Source organism: Crotalus tigris, unplaced genomic scaffold, assembly GCF_016545835.1.
Source record: "Crotalus tigris isolate CLP2741 ecotype Arizona unplaced genomic scaffold, ASM1654583v1 scf7180000020918.170012, whole genome shotgun sequence".
NCBI lineage: Eukaryota > Metazoa > Chordata > Lepidosauria > Squamata > Viperidae > Crotalus > Crotalus tigris.
Genome location: NW_024098253.1, coordinates 101,174 through 125,197, shown reverse-complemented (window position 1 = coordinate 125,197; position 24,024 = coordinate 101,174). Strand labels below are relative to the sequence as shown.

The window sequence follows — 24,024 nt, the reverse complement described above, 5'->3', positions numbered from 1 at the left end:
TACTACTATACTATACCTCAATGATTCTTAACCTTTCTAATGCCGTGACCCCATAATACAGTTCCCCATGTTGTGGTGACCCCCAAGTGGGTGTGGCCACCAATAAGAGGGAGTAGGACAGCTAGGGAAAAGGGAAAAAAATGGCAGACAGCATGGTTTGGCGACCCCCGTGAAATGGTCATTTGACCCCAAATGGGGTCCCGACCCACAGGTTGAGAACCACTGCTATACCTGTACATTTGGTTTTTCTTGCCCAAATGAAAAGTCAGAGACTTTTACAATAAGAAACGCTTTGCAGCTACGAGAAGATTTTCCCCATCTTTTATTCAAGGAGCGAAAAATAAGCATGTTGCTCAGAACGAGCTCTAAATTTCTAGATTTTTCTTAATGTAAGGAAAAATCAAAACATGTCACTAAACTCCTTGAAATAACAATGTTCTTTTTCATTGCTACTACACATCCCCAACATGTTTCTGCCAAATATTGAGATGCATTATGTTCCTCCCTGCCCATTCATGATGGACTTCACCGGGTCATCTTTTTGGGACTCAGACTGAGATCCGAGGAAATATTTTAAATTTCCTCAGTACGGTTCAAATGTCTAAGACCCCCTTTGACTTTTGTATTTTCAAACACCTGAGGTCTTGAAAAGTCCAGCTTCTTTCTGCAGAAGAGGTGGGAAGCCTTTCTCATGACGGTGTAGAAATGAAACGCATCACAATTTATTGAGATGTACGGCGACCGCGGAAGAATCAATCGGATCCAATCATGGGGCAAAGAAACATTTTCAGCAATTTGATTGGGAGATAAAACTGCAGACCGGGCGCCAAGGGAGAAATGGACCATGTCGTCAATTATATTCATAGATATTCCTAGATTCAATAAAAGAGGTCTAACCAAAATTCAGGCAGGAACGGTTATTTTACCTACAGCCCGCAAGACAGCAAGGAAAGCTAAGAGATTTAGAACAGTGGTTCTCAACCTTTTTAATGCCGTGACCCCCCAACCGGTCGTAAGTCGAGGACTACTCAACCGGTCGTAAGTCGAGGACTACTCAACTGGTGCAGCACTGTTTGCAGACTGGGACTTTTGGCGGGCTCAGCAGGGCAGAGACAGCCTGGACAATTCCTATTGGCTTTTGAAAGCCAATAGAATTAGACTCTATTCAAGAGAGTCTATTCTATTGGCTTTCAAAAGCCAATAGAATAAAAGGGAGTAGCACAGCTAAGGAAAAAGGGGGAAAAAATGGCGGACTGCGTTGTTTGGCGACCCCCGTGAAATGGTCGTTCGACCCCAAATGGGGTCCCGACCCACAGGTTGAGAACCACTGATTTAGAATATGGCTTTTGAAACAAACAGAAGGAGATTTAAAAACACGCACACACACACAACTGAAAATGACTCAAAAAGCATTGCAAAAAAATTAAAGCAAAATATAGTAGCTGCAGGGGGAGGGGGGAGAGAAAAAAAGCCAAGGCAGATAATGCTTCTTTTTACTATGTATTTTTTAAAAAAATTACAGGTAGTCAGATAGTCTTCAACTTACAATCATTTGTTTAGCCACCCTTTGAAGTTACATTTATACAAAATGGTATAGGATTTCCTGCCTGAGCAGGGGGTTGGACTAGAAGACCTCCAAGGTCCCTTCCAACTTTATTATTATTGTTGTTGTTGTTATTGTTAATGTGTCAGAGCATGCACAGACTTATTGCACTAACCCTAGGAGTAAAACACAGTAAACAGTGGTCTATATTAAATGGTGGTTTATATGACACTATCTACAATATCATACACCAGGAACAGTGTACATCCACGTGCTACTACAGCAGGATCCAACTCGCCAGAGTTACAGGCAGTGGTGGGATTCAGCCAGTTCAGCAGAACCGGTAGCTAATTTTTTTGTTGACCAGGCACAGAATGGACTTCCGGAAGCGGCATCCACCCAGAGAACCGGTTCTTCACATATTTGAATCCCACCATTGATCATATCTATCTATCTATCTATCTATCTATCTATCTATCTATCTATCTATCTATCTATCTATCTATCTATCTATCCAGTGGTGGGATTCAGCCAGTTCACACCAGTTCGGCAGAACCGGTAGCTAATTTTTTTGTTGACCAGGCACAGAACGGACTTCCGGAAGTGGCATCCACCCAGAGAACCGGTTCTTCACACATTTGAATCCCACCACTGATCATATCTATCTATCTATCTATCTATCTATCTATCTATCTATCTATCTATCTATCTATCTATCTATCCATCCAGTGGTGGGATTCAGCCAGTTCGCACCAGTTCGGCAGAACTGGGAGCTATTTTTTTAGTTGACCAGGCACAGAACGGACTTCTGGAAGTGGCATCCACACAGAGAACCGGTTGCTCACATATTTAAATCCCACCACTGGTTACAGCAGGAAAATGGAAGAGAGAGAACACAGCAGCAGAGCCTTCCCTTGTATACAAAGGCTCTTAAAGAGACACAGACCCTGTTGGCTCTTAAAGGGACAGACCCTGCTGAGTCATTCCCGACATTACATCAGACATCTTACATTACATCAGCCGGTTAGCTTCTAAATCATTACCTTGATACAATGGCACTGAAAAAGTGAATTATGAAAAGTCCTCCCAACTGTTGCAGCACCTCAGATGGACATCCCTAATCCATGGGACCCTGTCTTCTGACCCTGGTGGGTTGGCTGGATGTAATACAGGAGATACAGGTAGTCCTCGGCTTACGACCATAATAGAGCCCAAAATTTCTGTTGCTCAATGAGACATTTGTTGAGTTTTGCCCCGTTTTATGACCTTTCTTGCCACAGTGGTTAAGTCAATCACAGCCGTTGTTAACTTAGTAACACAATTGTTAAATGAATCTGGCTCCCCCATTGCTTTTGCTTGTCAGAAGGTTGCAAAAGGGGATCACATGACCCGGGGACACTGCGACCGTCATAAATACGAGTCAGTAGCCAAGCGTCCAAATTTTAATCACCTGACCATGGGGAGGCTGCAACGGTCATAAGCATGAAAACGATCATAAGTCACTTTTTTTTTTCAGTGATGTGATAACTTCGAACGGTCACTAAATGAACTGTTGTAAGCCGAGGACTATCTGTAGCCTGGCCCCAGGTTACATCTAGCATCCAAGGTGTGTGATGAAGCCTCAGCAGTCGATAATTGTGGCTTCATGCAAGATCTGGGGTCCGTGAGGGCTGCATCTGTAGCCCAGCACCCTAATGGACATCACCTCTAACCTTTCTTCTCTGACCAAATACAGGAAGAGCATATTTTACAAGCAACCAGCAAGACTGGCAACTAACGGATTATCAGAGCTGGAAGGGACCATGGAGGTCTTCTAGTCCAACCCCCTGCTCAAGCAGGAGACCCTGTAACATTTCAGGCAAATGGTTGACCAATGTCTTCTTGAAAACCTCCAGTCATGGAGCACCCACAACTTCTGGAGGCAGGTTGTTCCACCAGTTAATTGTTCTCACTGTCAGGAAATTTCTCCTTAGTTCCAGGTTGCTTCTCTCCTTGATGAGTTTTTATCTGTTGCTTCTTGTTCTGCCTTCAGGTGCTTTGGAAAATAGCTTGACTCCCTTTTCTTTGGGGCAGTCCCTGAGACATTGGAAGGCTGCTATTATGTCCCCCCTCATCCTTCTCTTCATTAGACTAGACATCCCCAATTCCAGCGACCTTTCCTCCTATGTTTTAGCCTCCAGTCATCTGATTATCTTTGTTGCTCTTCTCTGCGCTCTTTCTAGAGTCTCAACATCTTTTTTACATCGTGGTGACCAAAGCTGGATGCAATATTTCAAGTGTGGCCTTACCAAGGCATTGTAAAGTGGTATTAACATTCCATGTGATCTTAATAGAATAGAATAGAATAGAATAGAATAGAATAGAATAGAATAGAATAGAATAGAATAGAATAGAATAGAGTGGAGTGGAGTGGAGTGGAATGGAATGGAATGGAATAGAATAGAATAGAATAGAATAGAATAGAATAGAATAGAATGGAATGGAATGGAATGGAATGGAAGTGGAGTGGAGTGGAGTGGAGTGGAGTGGAGTGGAGTTCAGTGGAGTGGAATGGAATAGAATAGAATAGAATAGAATAGAATAGAATAGAATAGAATAGAATAGAAGCTGGAAAGCACCTTGGAGGTCTTCTAGTCCAGCCCCCCACTCAAGCAGGAGAACCTATACCATCTCAGACAAGTGACTGTCTAGTCTCTTCTTTAAAACCTCCAATGATGGAGCGCCCACGATTTCTGGAGGCAACTTCTGTTCCACTGGTTAATTGTCCTCACTGTCAGGAAGTTTCTCCTTAATTCTAGGTTGCTTCTTTCCTTGATCTTGACTCTGTCCCTCAGTTAATGCAGCCTAGGACTGCGTTACTCAGCTGGTCAATCTCTCTGTGTATTTACTGCAGATGCTTGCTTTTAGTATCTAAACATAATCCATCCAGCAGGGCTGTTCCATAAGTGGCTCGCTTGCCATGTAATATCTGAGTGGTAAAAAACAGCCTCCGGGCAAAAGAGAGGAAAAAAAACAGCATTCACACCTTACCACATCCTTTCCTTCTCTCGTCTTTTGAGATTTTCCCATTCAACGGAAAATGGAAAGCAGCCGTGTAGCAGGAAAACATGAAAAGAAGAAGTGATGGAAGGAAACTTTCCTGGAGTTCACGGCTTTTTATAATGAGCAGGAGCTTTTTCGTCAAGAAATGACGAGCAATTTCTGTTTATCTCTGCTTCGCAAGCGGGCAGAGATAAACTTTTGTTTATTAAATTCTGAGCATCTTTTCAAAGCGTCGCCAAGTCTGTCCAGTGACTTCAGCAACGTATCCACCTACTCGTCATCCTCCACTTACGACCGTTCATTTAGTGACCATTCAAAGCTTTCGACGGCACGAAAGGGAGTTACGACCACTCCTCGTACTTACGACCCTTGCCGCCTTCCCCACTATTATGTGATCCAAGTTCAAGGACTCGGCAAGCAAGTTGTATTTTGTGACGGGTGGCAGCGTCCTGGAATCACGGGATCACCACTTCAGACCTTCTCAGCTGGCTTCCCACGAGCAAAGTCACTGGGGGGGGGGAAGAAGGATTTGCTTAATGACCATGTGATTCACTTAACAACTGCAGTGATCTCCCTGGCTGAAAGGTAGGAAAATTGGGTATGACTTATTTGTTTCTTTGTTCGTTTATTTGTCAAACCTCTACGCCACCCATCTCGCCAAAGGCAACTCTTAACTCTATAGCCGCCTTGCTTAGCAACAGGGAGTCTGGCCCCAACTGTCGTAAGTCGAGGACTTTCTGGGAAGTGGAAATATATAGCCCTGTTAAGATTGGGCTATGCTTTGGTATATATTTCTGCCAATAAATATATTGCACCCTTTTTCAATTCCCACCCACCCCCAAATTTATGCCAACTATAACAGTGCCCTTTAACAGATAACAGAACAACTGAGTTGGAAAGGACCTTGGAGATCATCTAGTCCAACCCTCTGCTCAGGCAGGAAACCCTGTACCATTTCAGACCAACGGCTGTCCAGTCTCTTCTTAAAAAACTTCCAGTGTTGGAACATTCACCGCTTCTGGAGGCAGTTTGTTCCACTGGTTAATTGTTCTAGCTGTCAGGAATTTTTTTCTTAATTCCAAGTTGGTTCTTTCTTTCATTATTTTCCATCCGTCGCTTGTTATCCTATCTTCAGGTGCTTTGGAAAATAAGTTGACACCCCCCCCCCTTCTTCTTTGTGGCAGCCCCTCAAATATTGGAAGACTGCTATCATGTCACTCCTGGACCTTCTTTCCATTAAATCCGACATGCCCTATTCCTGCAAACGTTCTTCGTATGTTTTAGTCCATTATATTTTGCATCTTTTTGTATTTTATAGGCATACAGTATTTTTCTAAGGCCGTTTTGATGTGCCTGCTTTACGGCAGGCAAGCATCAGTGTCCAGAATCAAGCGAAACTCCGAAGTTCTGTTTGCGTTTGGTTCAGAAATGCAAAATGTCGAACGATGTTTGCGGCTCTGTGTGTGAAACAGCCGAGACCTCGTCTCCATTTCTGCTTCGTGTCTGATGTTCAAAGACTCAGGCTGTGAAAAGCCCCGTTGTCTGCAGCCCCAGTTGGTGGTCCCTTAATGGTGGCATATTCCGAGTGCCGTTCCAGATCGATTTTCCTCGGAATCCGCGATCCTCTTGGGTCCTTCAGGTCAGCGTAGACAATCTCTTTATCCCCAGAAGTCTGGAAGAAAAAGCAAGAGTGAGCTGTTTGGTCGGGATTTTAACTCCAATGGCTGCACTCCGCAAGGGGTCCAATGGGTGCAAAATTAATGCATTTTCTGCGTACTCGGAATATAGCAAATGGTAAACTAACAAGGCGCCTTCCACATATACCTCAAACCATATTAAGCAAGGTAAATGCTAATTGTTGGCAGAGCTATTTTGGTCTAGTATTTAAGGTGCTAGTCTAGAAACCAGGAGATGGTGAGTTCTAGTCCTACCTTAGGCATGAAAGCCGGCTGGGGGTCTTTGGACCAATCACTGGGAGACTGTGAGTTCTAGTTCTGCCTTATACATGAGAGGTGGCTAGGTGACTTTGGGCCAATCACCAGGAGACGGTGAATTCTAGTCCTGCCTTAGGCATGAAAGCCGGCTGGGTGACTTTGGGCCAATCACCAGGAGACTGTGAGTTCTAGTCCTGCCTTAGGCATGAAAGCTGGCTGGGTGACTTTGGGCCAATCGCCAGGAGACTGTGAGTTCTAGTCCTGCCTTAGGCATGAAAGCTGGCTGGGTGACTTTGGGCCCATCGCCAGGAGACTGTGAGTTCTAGTCCTGCCTTAGGCATGAAAGCTGGCTGGGTGACTTAGGGCCAATCACCAGGAGACTGTGAGTTCTAGTCCTGCCTTAGGCATGAAAGCTGGCTGGGTGACTTTGGGCCAATCGCCAGGAGACTGTGAGTTCTAGTCCTGCCTTAGGCATGAAAGCCAGCTGGGTGACTTTGGGCCGATCGCCAGGAGATGGAGAGTTCTAGTCCCGCCTTAAGCATGAAAGCTGGCTGGGGGGGGGTGTCTTTGGACCAATCACCAGGAGACTGTGAGTTCTAGTCCTGCCTTAGGCATGAAAGCCAGATACGTGACTTTGGGCCAATCACCAGGAGACTGTGAGTTCTAGTCCTGCCTTAAGCATGAAAGCTGGCTGGGGGGGGGTCTTTGGACCAATCACTGGGAGACTATGAGTTCTAGTCCTGCCTTAGGCATGAAAGCTGGCTGAGTGACTTTGGGCCAATCACTGGGAGACTGAGAGTTCTAGTTGTGCCTTAGGCATGATAGCCAGCTGGGTGACTTTGGGTAGTCTCTTTCAGCCTGACCCACCTCAAAGGTTTGTTGTTATGGGAAAAATAGAAGGAGGAAGGACTATTAGATGTGTTCACCTCCTTGAGTTGCTTTTAAAGTAGTAACGACAGGATAAAAAAATATATATTAACCAATGTAAAGACTGACTAAGCTTAATCCAAGGTGAAAAATATATTTCCTAGGACAGGATGGTTTTCTTTCCAACCTTGACAAATTGAAGGTGAGTAGACTTCAACTCCCACAATGCTCAGCAACGGCTCTGCTGGCTGTGGCATTCTGGGAGTTGAAGTCCCTATATCCGGAAATGGTCAGGATTGGGTTAAATAGCTCTGAGATTCACCAAAACTAGTTTAAGTATCTTACGAACTTACCACAAACAGCTGCAAAATTATTTGAAACTGAAATGGGGTCAGCCTAAAAGGACATTCTCCACGATTCCTATTTCAGAGAAGTCCTCGACTTACGACCACAATTGAGCCCCACGTTTCTGTCACTAAGCGAGACAGTGATTAAGTGAGTTTTGCCCCATTTTATGACTCTTCCTTGCCACTGTTGTGAAGTGAATCACGGCATTTGTTAAATTGGTAATATAGTTGTTAAGTGAATCTGGCTTACCCATTGAGTTTGCTTGTCAACAGATCGCAAAAGGGGGATCACGTGACTCCAGGACAGTGCGACCGTCATAAATATGAGTCAGTTGCCAAGTGGCTGAATTCTGATCACATGCCCATAGGGAGGTTGCAGCGGGCATAAGTGTGAAAAACGGTCATAAGCCACTTTTTTCACTGCCATGGTGACTTTGAATGGTCACTAAATGAATCGGTGTTAAGTCAACGACTAGCGGTAGTTTTAAAAGTAACCTTGTCACTCTTACCTGCTTAGAAGGTGGTTGTTTTTGTGGTAAAGAGGTGTCAGACCTGGAGAGAAAATGCAGAGAGGGATTAGGAGACCCCGTGGCTATTTTTTATTTTTATTTTATTTTATTTTATTATTTTTTATTTTATTTTATTTTATTTTATTATTATTTTATTATTTTATTTTATATTTTATTTTATTATTTTATTTTATTTTTTATATAATAACAACAACAACAACTAACAACAGTGATAACAACAACAACAATAATAATAACAACAACAATAATAATAATAAAGTTGGAAGGGACCTTGGAGGTCATCTAGTCCAACCCCCTGCTCAGGCAGGAAACCTTATACCATTTCAGACAAATGGCTGTCCAGTCTCTTCTTAAAAACTTCCAGTGTTGGAGCATTCACCGCTTCTGGAGGCAGGTTGTTCCACTGGTTAATTGTTCTCACTGTCAGGAAATTTCTCCTTAGTTCTAGGTTGCTTCTGGAAGTCCATTCTGGGCCTGGGCAACAAAAAAAATTAGCTACCAGTTCTGCCAAAGTGGTGTGAACTGGCTGAATCCCACCACTGTACGAATCCATCTGGTGGTGATGCTGTCTAGCCCACACTTTTCTATCTTATCAAGTAGTAGGTTGTGGTCTACTTTAGCAAATGCTTTACTGAAGTCCAAGTAAATTATATCCACAGCATTCCTCTGGTCCACTAATTTTGTCACTTGGTCAAAGATGGCAATAAGATTTGTTTGGCATGATCTATTTTTGACAAACCCGTGTTGGCTTTTAGTAATGAATTTGTTTGCCTGTAGGTGTTCGCTGATTCGTTGCTTGATTATTTTTTCCAGGATCTTCCCAGGTATTGAGGTCAGGCTGATAGGTCTGTAGTTTCCTGGATCCATTTTTTCCCCCTTTTTTGAAGATGGGAACTACATCAGCTCTTTTCCAGTCCTCTGGTAGTTCCCCAGTGCTCCAGGATCTTTGAAAAATATAATTCAGTGGTTCTGAGAACACATCTGCCAGTTCCTGGAGAACCTTGGGGTGTAATCCATCTGGTCCTGGTGATTTGAACTCATCTAGGCTGGACAGGTGCTCGCTTACAATTTTCTTGCCTATCTTAACTTGTGTTTCTATTTTATTTTTTATGGCACTATTTTTGATAGGTTGGTCTGTTTTTTTTCCCTTTGAGTAAAGACGGATGCAAAAAACGAGTTAAATAGTTCTGCTTTCTCCCTGTTTCTTGTCACCTTCTTGCCACTTTCACCCACTAATGGACCAATCATTTCCTTAAAAAAAGGAAGTTTTTTTGTTGTTGTTATTTTTGACTTTGGTTGCAAGCCTTAGTCTATTTTAAGCCTTAGTCTTTGCATTTTTCATCTTTCATTATTTTATTTTATTTATTTTTTATTTTCATATTTAGGAATAACCGATCTCCCTCACAGTGGGATTCTGGGGTGTTTACAAATAAAATATTAAAGCATAAAAACCATGTATAAAATTCAAGCCACGTTCCCTCAATTATTGGCCTGTCTTGGCAACTGAGCTGCCTCTCCCGACTCCTTTGTATCAAACCCTATTTATTGATCAAAAATGTTAAGAACAACAGAAACAAACGGTTGAATATTTCAGAGACGGCTCTGTGACCTCGTGGATGAACCAGAAATCCATGTTTTCACACAATAATGGCAGGAGAGAAAACAGTAAGAATAAAAAAAAAAAGGGGGGGGGGTGTTTCTTATTCTATTTCTTGGATTGGCTTAACGTTGTAAGAGGGAAATAAGTTGAATTGCGTCGCTTGAATTCAGGAGTCTTTTGAGAACACTTGCCGATGCTTCAGGCACCTTCATGAGGACTAGACACGTGCTTTCTGAACTGTGACAGGCGAAGGATTTTAATTACGCACCTGTGTTTCGAGAGCAAAAAGGCAAAAGGTATCTCTGGCATTTGCGTTGCAGTTTCTTTCCTCCTATCTCTCTGGGGAAGGTTGGGATTTTTTAAAATATATATATATATATAATAAGCGAGGTGGATGACAGCTTTTGCCTCTTTAAGCCTGTGATACACTTAAATGTGCCTATTTCGTCTCTGCCTAGACTAGAGAGAAAAGTGGAATATTGTTCCTTGTTATTCTGGGCTGTGCAGCTCTGTGGAAGTGGCACAGACTTTTGGGTCTCCAGGCGGTTTACCTGGCGGCGTCCTTAGGGGGGTTAGAGGGAGCTTGGAAGGAAGGAAGCAAAACTTGTTGCAATCCCTGGATGCAAGAAAAAGGGGGGAAAGAGGGGGAGAGGGAGGGAAGGAGGATGGGAGGATGGATGGAAAGAAGGAAGGAAGGAGACGGAGAGGGAGAAAGGAGGGGGGGAGGAAGGGAGAGGCAGGGGAGGGGAGGGGAGACAGGGGGAAGGAAGAGGGGGAAGGGAAGAAAGGAAAGGGAGAGAGAGATGGGGAAGGGGAGAGGGAGAGGCAGGGGAGGGAGAGGGAGAAGGGAGGAGGGAGGAGGAGAGGGGAGGGGAAAGGGATAGGGGGAGGGGGAAGGAGAAGGAGGAAGAGAAGGAGGAGAATAGGGGGAGGGGGACAGGGAAGAGGAGAGGGGAATAGGGAAGGGGAGGGGAGGAGAGTGGGGGAGCGGGAGGGAAGGGAAGGAAAAGAAAGGGAGATTGAAAGGGAAAGAAAGAGAGAAAGGGAAGGAAGGGTGGAAGGATAGATAGATAGATAGATAGATAGATAGATAGATAGATAGATAGATAGATAGATAGATAGATAGGTGGGTGGATGGAGATAGATAGATAGATAGATAGATAGATAGATAGATAGATAGAGATAGATAGATGATAGATAGATAGATAAATAGATAGATGACAGATAATGATAGATAGATAGATAGATAGATAGATAGATAGATAGATAGATAGATAGATAGATAGATAGATAGGTGGGTGGATGGAGATAGATAGATAGATAGATAGATAGATAGATAGATAGATAGATAGATAGATAGATAGATAGAGATAGATAGATGATAGATAGATAGATAAATAGATAGATGACAGATAATGATAGATAGATAGATAGATAGATAGATAGATAGATAGATAGATAGATAGATAGATAGATAGATGACAGATAATGATAGATAGATAATGAGAGAGAGAGAGAGAGATACTTGGGTGGGTGAATGGGTGGGTGGGTGGATGGATGATAGATAGATAGATAATAGATAATAGGTGGGTGGACAGACAGACAGACAGACAAACAGATAAAAATACAGATAATGTGGAGTCAAATTAGCCAGGTTTCCAGACTCAACAGGCTCACTCACAGCTTTTAATCCCTGGCCCCTCCCTCCCTCCCCCCCCTAATTAAAACCAGATTATAGATCTGGAGTCCATCTGTCAGGGCTGCTTTCTCAACACGATGGGCAGAGCAGCCCTGGAGGGGCTGAAGCTTAATTCTCTGCCCTCCCCATCCCTCCCATCCCCCACCTGCCATGCCTTCTTCTTGATGGAGGGAAGGAAAAAGTGTGAGACGGAGAAAGTGGCCAGCTGGACGCCACTCCGTCCAGCTCCAAGCTTCGTGGTGGCAATCAAATCCTGAAACCTCCAGCGGGGTTTGAAAACCCAAATAAAAACAGCCAGAGAAAGAGATCTGGGTTCGTAGACTAATAGGGTTGAAAGGGACCTTTGAGGTCCTCTAGTCGAACCCTCTGCTGGACTGGGGGTGAGAGAAGGAAAAGGAATCCTGCGGCACGCACAGGGATTGTTGGTGGAATGCCAGGGTAGATACAGATTTAGTCCCCGACTTAATGACTGCAATTGAGCCCCACATTTCTGTCACTAAGCGAGGCAGTTGTTAAGTGATTTTTGCCCCATTTTTATGACCTTGCTTGCCACAGTTGCAAAGTAAATCACGGCAGTCATTAAGTGAATCTGGCTTCCCCATTGACTTTGCTTGTCAGAAGTTTGCAAAAAGGGATCACATGACCCCGGGACAGCGCAACCGTCATAAATGTGAGTGGCTAAACAGGGTCAGATGATCCCAGAGCACCATCCATCCATCCATCCATCTACCTACCTACCTATCCATCCATCCATCTTTATCTATCCATCATTTATCTGTCTATTTGTCTACCATCTCGATATGTATCATCTATCTATAGATAGATCCATCCATCCATCCATCCATCCATCCATCTTCTGTCTGTCTGTCTGTCTGTCTATCTATCTATCTATCTATCTATCTATCTATCTATCTATCTATCTACCTACCTACCTACCTACCTACCTACCTATCATCTATCTATCTATCTATCTATCTATCTATCTATCTATCTATCTATTTACATCTATCTGTCTATCTAATCACATATTCTATCTAACTATCTATCTACCTACCTACCTACCTACCTATCATCTATCTATCTATCTATCTATCTATCTATCTATCTATCTATCTATCTATCTATCTATCTATCTTCTGTCTGTCTGTCTAATCACATATTCTATCTATTATCTATCATATCTATCTATATCTATCCATCTATACTATCTATCTACCTACCTACCTACCCATCCATCCATCTTTATCTATCTATCATCTATCTGTCTATCTATTTGTCTATCATCTCTAATCTGTATGTATCATCTATCTATAGATAGATCCATCCATCCATCCATCCATCCATCCATCCATCCATCCATCCATCCATCCATCCATCCAGCTATCTATCTATCTATCTATCTATCTATCTATCTATCTATCTATCTATCTATCTATCTATCTATCTATCTATCTATCTATCTATCTATCTATCTATCGCATTCTCCAAAAGAATGCAAATGACCAGCTGTCTGCAAGGAGTATAAATCCTTCCCTTCCGCACCATCCAGTCAGAGCTGAAGAAGCTTCTTGGATGAGAAGTGAAATGTCTTCAAAGAAAAACAAGAAAGTCCAGTTGCCTCCTGAAAAAGCATCTTTGGGACACAAATTGCCATGTTCGGCAGAAAAACTGAAGTCCAGAATCATTTTACTGGTGTGTTTGCATGAATGTGTTGACGTCTCTGTTCCTAGAATACTGGTATTCCTTGAGTTACAGCCATTTGTTTCATGACCATTCAAACTTACAACAGGATTGAAAAAAGGGACTTTTCGCTCCTCGCACTTATGACCCTGGCAGCAACCCCATGGACATGTGATCAAAATCCAGGAATTTGGCCCTGGCAACGTATTTATGACGGTTGCAGGACCCCAGGGTCCTGGGATCCCTATTTGCGACGTTCCCAGCCGACGTCCAACAAGCAAAGTCAGTGAGGGAAGCTGGATTCATTTAACGACCGTGTAATTCCCTTAACGGCTGCCGTGTTTCACTCAACAACCGTAGGCAAAAAAATAAAATTAGTGTGTTTCACTTCGCCTCCTTGTTTAGCAATGGAAATTCTGCTCCCAGGACTAGCTAACAGAAAGATAGGGAAACTACTACAGACCTTATAGTGCTGCTCCTTAGACCTGGAAACCAGAAAAAAAAAAAAACAGAATGAGCAAACATGTGCAAAGTTCATCATTATACAGTCAATGATGGTCTATTTCTTTTCCCGCATTCCCTCTATTTGTATCTGAAGGTCAAGGTTCTTATATTCATAAAGTACAACTCCAGTCAAACCTGTGCAATTTTCTGGCCTGGCCTACCTTGGAGGGCTGGCGTTAGTCTTGAAGGCCTGCATTTTCTCTCCCCTCCCTTTTACACCTGAGTAAGACAGTCATCTCTCAAGCGCTACATCTGTTGCCTAAAACAGCGTTTTTTTCAAACGTGGTCCCTTTAAGATGGGTGGACTTCAACTCCCAGAATTCCACAGCCAGCTGTGCTGGCTGTGGAATTCTGGGAGTTGAAGTCCACCCATCTTAAAGGGGCCACGTTTCAAAAAAAAACCACTGTCCTAAATTAACTTCTCAGTTATTCATCCCTTTACCTGCAGCAAAAAATAGGCCAAATTAAATTTCACTCACCTCTTTTCTTCTTCAAGTAGAAATAAAGCACCGTGAAGAGCAAAATGACCAGGATGAAACCAGACACCCCAGCAGCAATTGGGATGATCCAGTTATAATCTCTAGAAGCTAAAGAGAAAGCTTGAATGATCATGCTGAAAACGGAAAATTCGATCACAGTTTTGTTCTGAGATATTAACTGTTTGTTGAGACTATAGGATTTCCTGCTTGAGCAGGGGTTGGACTAGAAGACCTCCAAGGTCCCTTCCAATTCTGTTATTCTATTCTATTCTATTCTAGTCTAATCTAGTCTAGTCTAGTCTAGTCTAGTCTAGTCTAGTTTAGTCTAGTCCATAATTTCTACATTCTATTCCATTCCATTCCATTCCGTTCCATTCCATTCCATTCCATTCTATTCTATTCTATTCTATTCTATTCTATTCTATTCTATTCTATTCCATTATCTGTCTATCCTATCCTATCCCAATTTTCTATCCCATCCCATCCCATCCCATCCCACCCTATTCTATTCTATTCTATTCTATTCTATTCTATTCTATTCTATTCTACAATCTGTCTATCCTATCCTATCCCAATTTTCTACCCCATCCCATCCCATCCCATCCCATTCTATTCTATTCTATTCTATTCTATTCTATTCTATTCTATTCTATTCTATTCTATTCTATTCTATTCTATTCTACAATCTGTCTATCCTATCCTATCCTATCCTATCCCATATTTCCTATCCTATCCTATCCTGATTAGCTGTCTCATTGTGGAGTTTTGGACTTACGACGGTGGTTTCTTCTCTACATCGTTGTAAACCCAAGACAAGGGGTAACTTATCTAACCAGGATCGGGCCATTTAAACATGTCCCTTTTTTCAGTGCCATTGTAACTTGGAACAGTCACTAAAGGAATTGTAGTGAGTCGAGGATTACCTGCAATTGAAATTCCCGCAGTGGAGACATAGATTGTGGAAATTGTCAAAAGGGATCTCTCTGGTCAGAGAACAAAACAAGAAACCTTGTTTTTGAAAGCCTGGAAGCTTTTGATGGACTTTTTGCGGGAAGGAGCAAAAGAAGGAACAGGTGATTTAGGGATCTGAAGACTGAGAAAGATCTAAATGGATGAAGGGGCTTGTAAAATATTTAAGAGGGAAGAGAGACAATTAGGATCTAATTATCTGTTCCAAAGAAGGCTACAAGGTCATCTTTACGCTTCTTAATTTTGGGGGGTTTTGTTTCCTGTTTTCTTTCTGATGTTTTCCTTTTGGTTAGTTAGGATGATATGAACATATTCAATAAATACTGTATAATTGAAAGAGAGAGAGAGAGAGAGAGAGAGAGAGAGAGAGAGAGAGAGAGAGAGAGAGAGAGAGAAGCTTAGCCAAGGGATGGATTTGTTCTTCTTGGCAACCACGAAGATGTGTCTGTGTATGATGGATTTCCAATTCGGGTTACAGAAATAACTCTTTGTCTAGTTGTATGTGACGCACAGAACGAAAACCTCAGTTTGACCTAATGTCAGTTTATGTCTACGTGAAAACGGCCCTGGAAAATTTTTAATGAATGAAAATGCCAGAAAAAGATATTTTTCTGCAAAGTAGAAGTAGATCTCTAGACTTACAATTGGGCTCAAAATTTTTGTTGCTGAACGAAACGTTAGTTAAGTGAACTTCGCCCCATTTTACGACCTTCCTTGCCACTGTTGTTAAGCGGATTACTGCAAATAATAATAATAATAATAATAATAATAAACTGCTCTGGGACTTCAGAATTCAAACAGACAAGCACCTGCAACATAACACCCCAGACTTAACAATTGTCGATAAGAAAGACAAAAAAGTCTGGATAGTGGACGTGGCAGTGCCTGGAGATAGCAGAATAGAAGAGAAAGAACTGGAGAAGATAACAAAATACAAAGACCTACAAATAGAAATAGAAAGACTGTGGCAAAAGCAAGCAAGGATAGTACCAATAGTAATAGGCTCCTTGGGTGCAATCCCAAAACAACTGGAGCACCACTTGAACACCATTGGCATTGACAAATTCGCTATTAGTCAATTGCAAAAGGCGGCCTTACTAGGAACTGCTTCCATCCTGCGACGATATCTGTAATACATCAAACATCCACATCTGCCTATCCCAGGTCCTGGGTAAGGACTCGATAGGTAGACAAAATGCCAAATCCAGTCTGAACCTCTGGCTGACTGTGCGATGATCCATAATAATAATAATAATAATAATAATAATAATAATAATAATAATAATAATAATAATAATAATAATAATAATAAAGTTTGAAGGGACCTTGGAGGTCATCTAGTCCAATCCCCTGCTCAGGCAGGAAACCCTATACCATTTCAGACAAATGGCCGTCCAGTCTCTTCTTAAAAACTTCCAGTGTTGGAGCATTCACCGCTTCTGGAGGCAGGTTGTTCCACCGGTTAATTGTTCTAACGGTCAGGAAGTTTCTCCTTAGTTCTAGGTTGCTTCTCTCCTTGCTTAGTTTCCATCCGTTGCTTCTTGTCCTGCCTTCAGGCGCTTTGGAGGATAGCTTGACTCCCTCTTCTTTGGGGCAGCCCCTGAGATACTGGAACATGGCTATCATGTCTCACCTCGTCCTTCTCTTCATTAAACTAGACATACTCAATTCTAGCAACCGTTCTTTATTATCTTTTAGCCTCCAGTCCCCTAATCATCTTTGTTGCTCTTCTCTGTACTCTTTCTAGTGTTTCAACATCTTTTTTACATCGTTGTGACCAAAACTGGATGCCGTATTCCAAGTGTGGCCTTACCAAGGCCTTGTAAAGTGGTATTAAAACTTCACGTGATCTTGATTCTATCCCTCTCTTAATGCAGCCCAGCACTGTGTTGGCTTTTTTGGCAGCTGCAGCACACGGCTGGCTCCTATTTAAGTGATTGTTCAATAGGACTCCCAGATCCCTCTCACAGTTGCTACTATTGAGCCAGATACCCCCTATACCATACCTGCGTATTTGGTTTTTCTTGCCTAAATGTAGATTAGAAGCCTGGAGGCTAAAACATACGAAGAATGATTGCAAGAATTGGCTATGACTAGGGCAGGGGTAGGCAACCTTGGCTCTTTTTTGACTCATGGACTTCAACTCCCAGAATTGCTGAACCAGCACTGCTAGCTCAGGAATTCTGGGAGTTGAAGTCCACGAGTCATAAAAGAGCCAAGGTTGCCTATCCCTGGACTAGTCTAATGAAGAGAAGGACCAGGAGAAACACAATAGCAGTGATCCAATATTTGAGGGACCGTCACAAAGAGGAGCAGGACATGCTATTATCCAAAAGAACCCAAAGGCCAGACAAGAAACAATGGATGGAAACTGATCAAGGAGAGATTCAACCTAGAAATAAAGAGAAATTTTCTAGCAGAACAATCAGTTAGTGGAACATCTTGCCTTCAGATGTTGTGGGTGCTCCATCCCTGGAGGCTTTCAAGAAGACACTGGTCAGCCACTGGTCAGAAATGGTATAGAGTCTTCTGCTCAGGCAGGGGGTTGGACTAGATGACCCACAAGGCCCCTTCCAGCTCTTTTACTCTGTTATTCTGCATTCTGTAACAAATTGAAAGAGTGCAGGAAAAAGCCACAAAGATGATGAGGGATCTGAAGATTAAAACATACCATGATCAGTTGAGAGATCTGGATATGTTTTGCCTATCAAAGAGAAAGACTACAGGTGACATGATAGCAGCCTTTCAATATTTGAAGGACTGTCACAGAGAAGAAGAGGTGGACCTATTCTTCAAAGCACCTGAGGGCAACATATCAAAGAGACATCCAGTCTGGAACGAAGGAGAAATTTCCTGACAGTGAGAACAATCGATCAGTGGAACACCTCCAGAAATTGGAGGTGCTCCATCACTGGAGGGCCTCCTGTTTGAGCAGAGGGCTAGACTAGAAGATCTCCAAGGGCCCTTCCAACTGCTATTCTGTTCCTGGAAGCCTCATGTGGCTTGGGGTGTTTCACGTCTAAATTTGGAACCAGGCACGGCTGTAGCACTAGCACCCAGGTCCTCAGACCAGGAAGACAAGTACACCAACTTCACCCCCAGCTTGTTCACACTGACCTTTCACAACCACCTGAGTCCCATGTCCTTTAAGCCAATCCTTAGTTCCCGACCCGTCTTGCTTCTTCTTCACGCAGTAGTAAGTCCCGGTGTCTTCCAGACTAACGTTGCGGATGAAGATGGTAAAATCCGTGTTGGAATTTGGAGAACGTCTTGTTATTCTTTCATCCTTTTCATCGGTCTGGGCATCTGCATAGATGAGTTTCCGCTGAGGACCTTCACCCAAGAACCATTTCACAGGACCAGGTGGAAGCTTATCTGGCACTTCACACTCCAGACGAAGGTCTTCTCCTATGACAACCGTAACAGACCACTGGGGTTGCAAGAGCCATGGATCCTTGGCCTTAACACCTAAGAAGGAGGAACCAAGATTGTAGTTAAACCATAGAATCCTAGGCCTGGAAGGGACCTTGGAGGTCTTCTACTCAACCCCTTCCCCAAGGTAGAAGACTTTATGCCATCGCAGTCAAATAGTTTCCCAATCTTTCTTTGAAGACCTCCAGGGATGGACTACCCGCAATTCCAGGAAGCAAGCTAGTGCATTGATTAATTGTTTTCTCTCAGAAAATTTCTCCTTACGTCTAGATCAGGGGTAGGCAACCTTGGCTCTTTTATGACTCATGGACTTCAACTCCCAGAATTCCTGAGCCAGCCATGCTGAGGGGAAAGGGAGAGGTTTCCAAGCTGAGCCAGGCTGGCTCAGGAATTCTGGGAGTTGAAGTCCACGAGTCATGAGGGGACCATAGTTCCCCCATGCTGGCTCAGGAATTCTGGGAGTTGAAGTCCACGAGTCATAAAAGAGCCAAGGTTGCCTACTCCTGGTCTAGGTTGCATGTCTCTTTGACAAGCTTACTTCTAGCCTTGCTCTCCGGGGCCTTAGAGAATAAGTCAGTCTTCTTGATGAAAGCCCCTCAATTACTGGAAGTGTGCAGAGAAAAACAACAAAGATGTAGGCAGGACAAGAAGCAACGGATGGAAATTAACCAAGAAGAGAAGCAACCTAGGACCAAGGAGATATTTTCTGAGAGTGAGGACAATCTATCAGTGAAACAACCTGCCTCCAGAAGCTGTGAATGCTCCCAACACTGGAGGTTTTTAAGAAGAGATTAGACAGCCATTTGTCTGAAATGGTATAGGGTTTTCCTGCCTGAGCAGGGGGTTGGACTAGATGACCTGCAAGGTCCCTTCCAATATTATTATTATTATGGATCATCGCACAGTCAGCCAGATGTTCAGACTGGATTTGGCATTTTGTCTACCTATCGAGTCCTTACCCAGGACCTGGGATAGGCAGATGTGGATGTTTGATAATATTACAGATATCGTCGCAAGATGGAAGCATTCCTAGTAAGGCCGCCTTTTGCAATTGACTAATAGCGAATTTGTCAATGCCAATGATGGTGTTCAAGTGGTGCTCCAGTTGTTTTGGGATTGCACCCAAGGCGCCTATGACTATTGGTACTACCTTTGCTTGCTTTTGCCACAGTCTTTCTATTTCTGTTTGTAGGTCTTTGTATTTTGTTATCTTCTCCAATTCTTTCTCGTCTATTCTGCTGTCTCCAGGCACTGCCACGTCCACTATCCAGACTTTTTTGTCTTTCTTATCGACAATTGTTAAGTCCGGAGTGTTATGTTAGAGGTGCTTGTCTGTTTGAATTCTGAAGTTCCAGAGTTGTTGTTGTTGTTGTTGTTGTTGTTGTTATTATTATTATTATTGTTATTATTATTATTATTAAAAGGGCAGAATATATTTCCCAAAAGGATTTTAAAAGCAGAAACCAACCCCGTCCCCCAAGTCTCTCTGTCCCAAGCAGAAACCAGTTCTATACAAATGCAGATGCAAAGGTTGCAACTGGAACATTAAGAAGACAAAGACCCAAAATCTGCATACCTCACCCAAACTCTAAGAATCATTAGCCCCAGCCCCAGGGAAGCAGGACATGACTTTTGGGACATAATAGGATTAACCCACAGATGCCAAAGGGCAAACCCAGACTCAGCTCAAAATACATGACACAGGAAATAGCCTCAAACAGGAACAGGAAGCAGCTCCAAACAAAAGGCTCCAGAGGGTATAAAAACCCACTCCCTACATGTGTTCACTTTTTTTTCTGCCAGAGCCACCTTCCTGTCTGGTTCTCCTTTTCAATAAACTACAAACTTCTTTCTAAAGCAGTCGCCATGTTGTTTATCCCCGGCTTGGACGGAACCATGATAAAGACTTTTCTTTCAACAACCCCTTCTCCCTTCCAAGATAATTAGATACGGAAAGTGAGATGGTTACTTTGATTATGATACTGAGGGATTCCTATGAATTGTGAGTGATTTCTATAAATTCCTCCCCCACCCAAAAAAAAAAGAGAAGTGGAAAAAGAAAAGTAAGAGGAAGAATCACCATGGAGAATCACTTTTTTTGTGTGTGTGTGTGTGTGGAGCAGATCAAGTCTTTAGCCCCAAGTTCCCTCCAAACAGGCTGAGCAGTAGCCATCCATGTGGTTCCTATTTTTTAAAAGAATTGCAAAAACAGAGAGAAGCAAATCCAATGGAACATACTAGCAGAGGTCATGACTAATTAGCAGAAACGTTGAGTCCAAGTTTTTACAGTTAAGCCCGAAAAGAGCACAGAGAAGAGCAACAAAGATGAGTAGTGGGGCTGGAGGCTAAAACATATGAAGAACAATTGCAGGAATTGGGAATGTCTAGCCTAGCCAAAAAAAAAAAAAAAAATACAGTTCTGCTTGCCAGTAAGCATGAAGACCTTCAGCTCCTCATCAAGAGTCACAGAAATATCTGGAAAAATACGGCTTGAAGCTTAACACCTCAAAAACCAAGATCATGGTCGTCAGCAAAGAACCCGTTAATTTACCACCAATAAATTCAGAAGGAATACCACTAGAAAAAGTTGAAAGGAGCACACATCTCGGTTCTAATTTACATGACCGCTGGGACATGACCACTGAGGTAAAGACAAGGATAGATAAAGCTGGAACAGCATTCTTCAAAATGGAAAAGGTCTTCTGCAGTCACGACATAAGCCTAAGATTGAAAATCGGGCTTGTCAGATGTTATATTTTTTCTATCCTGCTCTATGGAGTAGATAGTTGGTCTCTGACAGAAGGCCACCTGAAGAGACTAGAAGCATTTGAAATGGGGATTTACAGGCGGCTGTTACGTAGAAGCTGGGTTGACAAGATCGGAAATGAGGAGGTGATAAGCCGCCTGGGAAAGCCAAGGGAAATCATCAAAACAATTAAAAACAAAAATTAGAATATTTCGGATATGTGATGCGACACCCAGAAAAATATGGCATACTCCATTTAATCCTCCAGGGAAAGACTGAAGGCAAACGAAGTCCAGGCAGAAGAAGAACATCATGGCTTCAAAATCTAAGGGACTGGTTTGGACAAAACTCAGCAGCCCTTTTTTTTTTTTTTGTAAAAAATTTATTTTCAATTTTACAATACATAGCAATCTGCTCCTGGGGAGGAAAGCTATGGCAAATCTAGACAGCATACTAAAAAAGCAGAGACATCACCCTGCCAACAAAAGTGCGTATAGTCCAGGCCATGGTTTTCCAGTTGCAATGTATGGCTGTGAAAGTTGGACCATAAGAAAGGCTGAGCGCCAAAGAATTGAGGCCTTTGAACTATGGTGCTGGAGAAGACTCCTGCGAGTCCCTTGGACTGCAAGGCGTTCAAACCAGTCAGTCCTAGAAGAGATCAACCCCGACTGATCTTTAGAAGGCCAGATCCTGAAGTGGAAACTCAAATACTTTGGACACCTAATGAGAAGGAAGGACTCACTGGAGAAGGGCCTAATGCTGGGAAAGATTGAGGGCAATAGAAGAAGGGGACGACAGAGAATGAGATAGCTGGATGGAGTCACTGAAGCAGGAGGTGTGAACTTAAATGGACTCCAGAAGATGGTAGAGGACAGGAAGACCTGGAGGAACATTGTCCATGGAGTCGCGATGGGTCGGACACGACTTCGCAATTAACAACAACAACAAGCAATCTTACAAATACTTCAGATAAAAAATAAAACAAATTGATACACACCACATTCGGTCTTGCCCGCCCATTTCCCCCCAAACCGCATCCCACCTCAAACCAACTTACTTCTTCCCTCTTTTTCTTCACTCACCCCCTCTCCTCCTTCACCTCAACCTTCCTACTTACTTCTCATCTTCTTCTCCTCCCTCTTGATGCGGTCCAGGGGAAATGCCCGAGCAGTTCCTCTCTCAAAATTAAAACATTAATATTATATACAATAAGACTATTTCTACTTTATCTGAACTACTTAAACTTCAACCCATCCACCCCCCACCCCCACCCCCCCACCCCTCCCCCCACTCCCCTCCCCCCCGACTTCCCAGAGCAAAATGCAGGATTATGCAAACATATTAAACATAATCTATTTAAGTTTACTAATTATACAATGAACAAAATCATAAAAACCCTTAATTCTCTTCAAACTTTAACATCATAAGTTTATAAACAAAATCATTACTCATAGAATAAGTGAAACTTTGTAGTTCCATATTTCTTCTGAACATATTCTATCCATCTTCTCCATACGTTAAAATATCTCTCTTGTGAATGGTCCTTTAAATAAGCAGAAATTTTAGCCATTTCTGCTAAATTAGAAACCTTAAATACCCATTCTTCTAAAGAAGGCAGAGTATCCTTCTTCCAATATTGACCTACTCAGCAGCACTTTTATCAGCACTTCAGCTGATAAAAACAGGATCGCCAACGTGATCGCCAACGTCCGATAACGGATATGGCAGAAGAAGAAGAAGAAGAAGAAGAAGAAGAAGAAGAAGAAGAAGAAGAAGAAGAAGAAGAAGAAGAAGAAGAAGAAGAAGAAGAAGAAGAAGAAGAAGAAGAAGAAGAAAAGAAGAAGAAGAAGAAGAAGAAGAAGAAGAAGAAGAAGAAGACATGATAGCAGTGTTCTAATATTTGAGAGTCTGCCACAAAGAAGACGGGGTCAAACTATTTTCCAAAGCACCAGAAAGCAGGACAAGAAGCAACAGATGGAAATTCACCAAGGAGAGAAGCAACCTAGAACTAAGGAGAAACTTCCTGACAGTTAGAGCAATTAACCAGTGGAACGGCTTGCTTCAGATGTTGCGGGTGCTCCATCACTGGAAACTTAAGAAAAGACTGCTTGTCTGGAACAGTATGGCTCTCCTCCTCAACAACAGAACTCTTGTTATTCTGTTATTCTTTAATTCACTGTATCAGTCACTTCTGTCTAAAGCCTTTCAGCCTGATCACTCACCTCCGTCTGTTGCTGAAGGCAAGCTGGAAAGCAGTACGAAAAACAGCCTGGAAAGGAAGACACCCCAAGCCATTGGAGATGCCGGTTTGGTTAAAAGGGCAACAAGTCTCAGGTCTCCCTGACTGTGGTATAAACCGCTGTGGATGATCACCCACACAGTCAGCTGCTTCTGTGCAACGTCTGCGTAATGTCTGGCTGCAAGTTTGCCAACTCCTCGAAAAGGGAAGTCACAACAGGAAACGGATTTGACATGAAGTCGGATGTGTTTTGGGTTGGGTTGCATTTGAGGGAAGAATAGTATGGCTAAATAAATAAATAAAGATCCTGCATAAATGGCATATAGAGCAGGGGTGTCAAACTCAATTTCATTGAGGGCTGCATCAGCATTGGGGTTTCCCTCAGGGGGCCGGGAGGTCTTCTAGTCCAACTT

The 24,024-nt window shown here is 42.8% G+C and overlaps 1 protein-coding gene across 1 annotated transcript; it reads right to left on the bottom strand.

The window, feature by feature from the left end:
* Positions 1–4,298: 4,298 nt before the first annotated feature.
* On the bottom strand, positions 4,299–23,752 carry LOC120319650 (tyrosine-protein phosphatase non-receptor type substrate 1-like). The gene is made up of 6 exons (XM_039368726.1): positions 23,595–23,752; positions 18,312–18,662; positions 14,226–14,333; positions 13,706–13,727; positions 8,243–8,285; positions 4,299–6,257 (listed from the first exon to the last, which is right to left on the bottom strand). The coding sequence occupies exons 1-6, from the start codon at positions 23,665–23,667 to the stop codon at positions 6,096–6,098; spliced, it is 759 nt and encodes a 252-aa protein (XP_039224660.1). The 5' UTR covers positions 23,668–23,752; the 3' UTR covers positions 4,299–6,095.
* Positions 23,753–24,024: the final 272 nt, after the last annotated feature.

Coding starts and splice junctions, on each gene's coding strand:
- LOC120319650 (XM_039368726.1), bottom strand. CDS start 23,667: ATGGCTTGGGGTGTCTTCCTTTCCAGGCTGTTTTTCGTACTGCTTTCC. Junction 14,334..18,311: donor GACTCAGGTGGTTGTGAAAG/GTCAGTGTGAAC, acceptor CTTTCTCTTTAG/CTTCTAGAGATTATAACTGG. Junction 6,258..8,242: donor AACAACCACCTTCTAAGCAG/GTAAGAGTGACA, acceptor TTTTTCTTCCAG/ACTTCTGGGGATAAAGAGAT.